General features: G+C 35.5%; 2 protein-coding genes across 2 annotated transcripts in view; both read right to left on the bottom strand.

Annotated features, from left to right (window-relative positions):
• LOC132914490 (large ribosomal subunit protein eL37) overlaps positions 1-6,605 on the bottom strand; it is a 67,319-nt gene that overhangs the window by 4,917 nt on the left and 55,797 nt on the right. The window lies entirely within an intron of this gene.
• LOC132914458 (low-density lipoprotein receptor-related protein 2) overlaps positions 1,285-6,605 on the bottom strand; it is a 38,839-nt gene continuing 33,518 nt past the window's right edge. The window contains exons 12-18 of the mRNA XM_060973583.1: positions 5,790-6,545; positions 5,434-5,688; positions 4,822-5,328; positions 4,264-4,640; positions 3,399-3,997; positions 3,190-3,295; positions 1,285-2,934 (exon numbers count right to left, since the gene is read on the bottom strand). Coding sequence (XP_060829566.1) covers positions 2,659-2,934; positions 3,190-3,295; positions 3,399-3,997; positions 4,264-4,640; positions 4,822-5,328; positions 5,434-5,688; positions 5,790-6,545 — 2,876 coding nt within the window. The 3' untranslated portion in view covers positions 1,285-2,658. The remainder of the gene's footprint in view (positions 2,935-3,189; positions 3,296-3,398; positions 3,998-4,263; positions 4,641-4,821; positions 5,329-5,433; positions 5,689-5,789; positions 6,546-6,605) is intronic.

Raw genomic sequence — 6,605 nt, 5'->3', positions numbered from 1 at the left:
CCTAAATCGTACCTATTATTCACTTACAAATATTAATTTTACGATTATAAATGCAATGTAAATATGAGAATATAGAAAAGTGTATTATATTTATTATGAATGCGAAATCATTAAAAAAATATCTCATATATCGATTAAGAGAACAAATTTCTTTAATTGTGATTTTTTATTGGATTAATTATACTTTAGGTAGTGAAGACTGATACATAATATAATTATAGAAAATAATGTATTCGATCTTTTTATGTTGCATTTCAGAGCCGCATAAATTGATTCCATTTCAATTAAATACAAAATCGTGACTAATGTCTTTTTTACTTTAGAAAAATAAACGATACGCTCACAAATTACTGTATTTTTTAACTAAAAGTATTTCATATTTTTGTATACTTTAATCATTGTATCTTTTGTAGCAAAGATACTATTATTTTTTTCTTAATTATATATTAATTCCATAATTAGATTAAGATTAATATTAATTTTTGTACTTTTATTAAATTATTTGTAACATGGAATATATTATATTGTTTTCATTATAAAGAACATTATTCTTTATTGCTCCCTATTTTATCGTTTTAATGAAACCTACCTATAGATAAAAGGAATGCACAGTGGTATAATTCAATATTTATTCTTGGACGGTACCTGTTTAATTGCTCGAACAATATATATATATATATACATATATATATATTAACAATCATCGTATTTCGTCGGGACGATACAAAAATACAGAAAATACTGATACAGTTAAAAGTAATAATTAAAACATTCTGGAGCCCCGCCCAGGAGACAAAGTCGATTTCTGATGATGATGCGCATTAATTTACCCATACGCACATACATACATATACATACATATATATTTATATATATAATATTTATATTTATATATATAGATTTCTTTATTTATATATAGTTTTATGTATAATCTGTAAAGAAGGTGAGTCAGTGCCGCTCATTTTCTTCGTTGATCTGTAAAACATATGTACAATGTTCGTTTTACATTAAAAAAAGAGAGAAAAAGAACAGATAATGATCGTACAGTAGAAACTTGATTAACTAGTCAGACCGTAGAACTTTCTAACCTAACCAACTAACTTTGCATTATTTAACTTTCACTTCTTCATTTAAAACTCATGATAAATTAGTAAATTTATAAAAGAAAAATCTGTTTTGTTATAATTTGCAAAAAATATCGTAACTAATCTTAACGTTGATGACGAAAAAATTTTGTTAATTGGTAGATGAATGTTGGTGAAGAAAAAGTCACTAACTAAGATGTAGATTTAACAGTCTCTATAATTTGATATGCAATATACAACAACAAAATTGCAGATTCTGAAGTTACAAATCTTACAAAATACTTTCGATTTTTTCTATAATCGAGATTCTACTGTACCAAATAATAAATCTTTCAAAAAAGGAAGAAACAAAATGATACAAGATTCCTCTCTCACTCATGTTTGGGGACGCACAACAGAAAACGGGTACGCTTTGTTCATTAAAATGATTACCTCGCATACTCGGGCCTAATTTGTAATTTTTACGATCACAGTTGCTACGGAAGAAAAACTGTACACTGACGTTCCTCGCGCATAGTCTAGAAAAATGTACAAACGCATATAACAACGCTTACATGCGGCCGAGAAAGCTGAAAAAGAGAAAACCTTTTCTCTCTTTTTTTTCAAAACAGATTCGTCTCTCCTATCATTACGAAGAAAACGCATATTTTGTGAAATGACACGCTCGTCGAGGTCTGTCTTCTTTTTTTAACGTACAGTCCCTTAAGCGCCCGTTATAATTCACCTCGAGTTGTCTTCGAAGAAAAAATATGGAATGTTTTGTTTTCATTATGTTACATGGACAACGTGATATTAATATTCTGCGATAATCGTATTTACAAGACTTACAAATCGCACCTAAGAGGACACAAACCCGTTACCAGTTGCACTTCAATCTCAATACATAAAAAGCTAAAACACAATTCTTTTTTTCTCATTATGTTATAGAAGATTCGTGCAACTTATTTTTTATTTTTATCTGTTTTAATGTATTTTGTTTATAGATAGATAAAGTTTTTGAGACAGAAGTGCCACAGATACGAGAGCATTCCTATATAGAAGCAGTGGCGTAGTCAGATGCACTTTTCTTTTTCTTCTTGAACTTTACTGTAAATAAGCTGTAAGCTCAGTACGCTATAGTTCGACACAAGAAATTTAATCGCATTCCATTCCAGAATTTTACAAAAATCGTGTTGTACATACTCAGTCTTGTGCTCCATTAAAAATTGCCTTCGTTAAAGATAAATGTATACGATATGTGCACCTGATGAAGATTGATGGATAGTTTGAAAAAGTAAACCCTATACCAATAATACAGTTCGGAACTCTGTTTAGATTTTTGAAAAGAATTATTAGTTATTACTATTTTTAAACTTCAAAACGAACCGATGACGTGTTTATATAGGTCAAAGAAATAACAATTACAATAAATTTGTGAATAGATCGATACGCCATATCATACAAACTCTTGTCAAATTTCCTAAAAATCTCTAGATCGATTCTATCTTGCCGTTACATTATTCAAATAAGTCTGTTTGCTTTCCAAATCATCTGAAATTTCTAACTACGTCACTGCACCAAAGAGTTAAACTATTTAACACTCGGACTTGTCTTCCTCAACCAACTGTTGTGTATCTTTCCCCGAATCGATGGGTGTTGGGTCGAGTTCTCTCCTCTTCAGGTGCAATTGTGGTGGATCCTTGTGCTGGATGCTAGATGGTTTCATCTCAGCTGGCAATTCGTACATACTACTAGCGCCGGTACCATTTGTAGCGCCTGTTTCTGTGTTCACCGCGTCGTACATGGGGTTACTAAAGTCCCTGTTCTTGTTACTTACGTCACCAAGGTTGTACTCCACATCCAGAGGTTCCTATAAATAAGATTTTTTATTAAGACAAATTACTTGATAATTATGGAGATGTGAAAGACATTTTCAAAAGTTTCATAATCCAAAATAATTTAGTCTTATGACAGAAGAACATCGAAGCTATCAAAGAGGGATTTCAAGTGCTAAGAATTATTACAAAAAGATTTGGCTATTGTTTCCAGTTTTCAAATAATTTCAAAATCTATTTGAGTTATGTCACTTTTGAAATACATGTACAATATGAAAAATTGTATTTACCATTCTTTCATGAGCAGGTACACCAAATTCAACATTGCTTCCTTGTCTGAAGGATACACTCTGAGCACCAGTTAAACTACCAAGATTTACCACTCCAGGTTTACCACTGTAAAAATTATCAATGATATTGGAATAATTTGTGCATGGGATGGATTATGAATTACAATAAGAGACTTTAAAGATAGAAACTTTGGAATAAAAGAACTTACAATGGTCGTTTCTTTAGCACCATAATAACAGCTGCAGCTCCAAGTAGGACCAAGACAGAAACAACAATGGGTATAACGATGGCTGCAGTGGCATTGCTCGACCTAGCCCCTAACATAATTTCACAGAATTCTCCATGGAAAAGATTTGGACAATCACACTGCAACTTGTCTTCGACTTCCTGACATACTCCACCGTTTCTGCAAAGGCAGATTCTCGGTGCAGGAAGTGGTCTTTCATTAGTTGCGTCGCAATGACGTTCGTTGGACCGCATCGTCTCTCTTTGTTGCAGTGGACCAATACTGTCTGAGCACAGACAGCGATATCCACTAGGAATCGGGACACATAAATGGGTACACTGGTCCTCGTGGCAGGGATTTCTTAAAGAAATATTGTATTTCTGTTGATGATACACCTTAACTCCTCCTGAATTAGGCAGGGGCTTGACTATGAGCTCTGGTACGCCTCTGCCAAATTTATCCTGTCTGAACAGTTCAGCGGACCTCCTGGTCACCCAATACAGATTGTTTTCAAAGGTATCCAAAGATACTGGGTGTCGTAAGCTATCTCCTTTAAGGATAACTTTTCTGTTCGATCCATCCTGAAAAAAGTGAAAATTCTTGAAATAAAGTAAATATTTTGGACTTAACTATTAGGTCACCTGAAAATTTCCAAACCTTTTGTTGTATCTAACTGCAATGCTACATAAATATTTCAAGTATTACATTACGTTACATTGACATATTACATACGATTATGTTTACAATAACTTGCATTTCTTTTATTTAAAATAGCGACTTGCTGATTTTCTTTTAAAAATGCAAAGGAGTAGAAAACTTTACAAAAATTGCATCAATTGGAACCTACCTGTTCAATAGATTCAATGGTGTTAAGCTTGCTGTCAGCCCAGTAAAGAACATGCTGCATAGAATAATCAATAGTAAGAGCAATAGGTTGTCCAATTCGATCAGAGACCAGTTGTTTCCTTCTGTCGCCATCCATCCAAGCGATTTCGATCTTGGGCTGGCTTCCAACGTCTGCCCAAATGGCTCGACCTAGTTCTGGGTCTACTACGATGGAGGTTGGTATTTCTAGACCGACTGTTATCAGACTTCGACGGTATCTACCATCTGCCTTTGAGACCATTACTCTTCCGAATAATGTTGCCCCTGAGGAATCGATTTCTGTCCAGTAGAGATTGCCGGAAATCCAGTCTACGGCCAAACTTGTCAGTCCTGACTCGCCTTCAATAAAGATAATAGTATATCTTAAATTGATTGTATAGTATATCTATACGACTGCAATACCAATATATGCACTATAGTACCATATATATAATAATAAATAACGTATTGAAAGTGTGTAGGTGTTGACAGTAGAATATATCTTAACATAACAGCGTAAAATTATAAGCAAAGAAATTACTCTTTATATTGAGATCCTGGGCGTATCCAATCTTCACTTGTCCACCTTTAGCGTTCACCATGTACGACCTCTTAATGGAATTATCATAACCATCGATCCAGAACACATACTCCGACTTGGGATCGAAGTCCAGAGCCTGTACCCTCTTTTCATTGGCAATAACGTCAATTTCCTCTTTGTTACGAGGATCGTAAGCTCTAATTCCAGGACCATTAGCAAATAGGATCATCATATCAGTGTCCAGAGCTTTACAGACGCCACTGCGATTGTCAGACAGTTCAAATCCTTGCCTGCAGGAGCAGGAATAAGTGCCATTTAGATTAGTGCAAAGCTGAGAGCACTGGTGCTGGCCAGTAGCACATTCGTCGATATCTTCACAATGCTTCCGGTCATCTTGCGCGATTATGTAACCGGGATAACAAGCACAGATGTATCCTGCATCAGAGATGTTGTGACAATAATGAGAGCAGCCGCCTTTATTGCTTTCCAGACAGGGTTTATTGTGATCTATGAGAGAAATAAATGAATATTTGTTATTAATAACATTTTTAAACTTGCAATTTAGATAACATAATAACACAAACATAATGTTAACGAAATTTTTAGACTTACGACAACCAAGTTCGTCAGAGGAATCTCCGCAGTCGTCGGCAAAGTCACAAAGCTTCGACCGATCGATGCATTTCTTATTGGCACAAGTATACTCTGTTATGGCATCACATGGACGGATTCTGGATGCGCACATGGTCATATTGTTCTCGTCAGAACCATCACCACAATTGTCAATGCCATCACACAATTGATATTTAGTGATGCACTTATGATTGGCGCATTGGAATCTCCTAGTTGTATCGCATTTGAAGTTTGCTGTAAAATATGAAGTAACATCCTGATTGTTTATTAGAAGTTCAGAGGTAGGGTATTTTAAATATCATAGATATAAAAGACGAAGGAAATAAAAATCGTACCACACATGCTAGCATTTTCATCAGAACCGTCACCACAATCATCGCTTCCATCACATATATCAGTAAGATAGACACAAAGGTTGTTATCACACTGAAATCTTGTTTGTGGGCAGTATCTTCCTCCTGGATACTTTGGCGGACAACCAATTTCGTCGCTCATGTCTCTACAATCACGTGTGCCATCACATCTTAGATATGATGCGATGCAGTGGCCACTTGCACACTGGAATGTATCTCCTTTGCACACGAATTCTTGACAGCCATTCTCGTCACTGTTATCACCACAATCGTCTTCAGAATCGCATCTCCACCTGGAGGCGATGCACTTGCCATTGTCACACTTGAACTCAGATTCTGAACATTCTCTATAGCGATCCTTGCACATGGCTTCAGCTTCATCACTGCCATCCCCACAGTCGTCAGCGAAATCGCAGAGCCATTGTTTAGGCACACACCTATTATTGGTACATTTGAAGTCCATTTCAGGATCACACTTGGGACAATTCTCGGGAAGCTCGTCGGAACCATCGCGACAATCGTCTTTGCCATCACAGAACAACCATTTAGGTATACAACGATAATTGGCATGACCTGGACAACGCTGCCAACCGGTGGTACAATTTTTTTGACGACACATGTAGGCTGGCTCGTCGCTATCATCGCCACAGTCATTGTCAGAATCGCACATCCATACTTTCTGAATACATCTGCCATTCTTGCAAGTGAATTCTGTGCTTGGATCGCATGGTCGATTATCTGCAATGATAAGACAAAGGTATTATGAGTATTTAATAACCTTCATGTGATATATATAGT

Source organism: Bombus pascuorum, chromosome 15, assembly GCF_905332965.1.
Source record: "Bombus pascuorum chromosome 15, iyBomPasc1.1, whole genome shotgun sequence".
Taxonomy (NCBI): domain Eukaryota; kingdom Metazoa; phylum Arthropoda; class Insecta; order Hymenoptera; family Apidae; genus Bombus; species Bombus pascuorum.
This window is presented reverse-complemented; position numbering and strand designations above follow the sequence as displayed.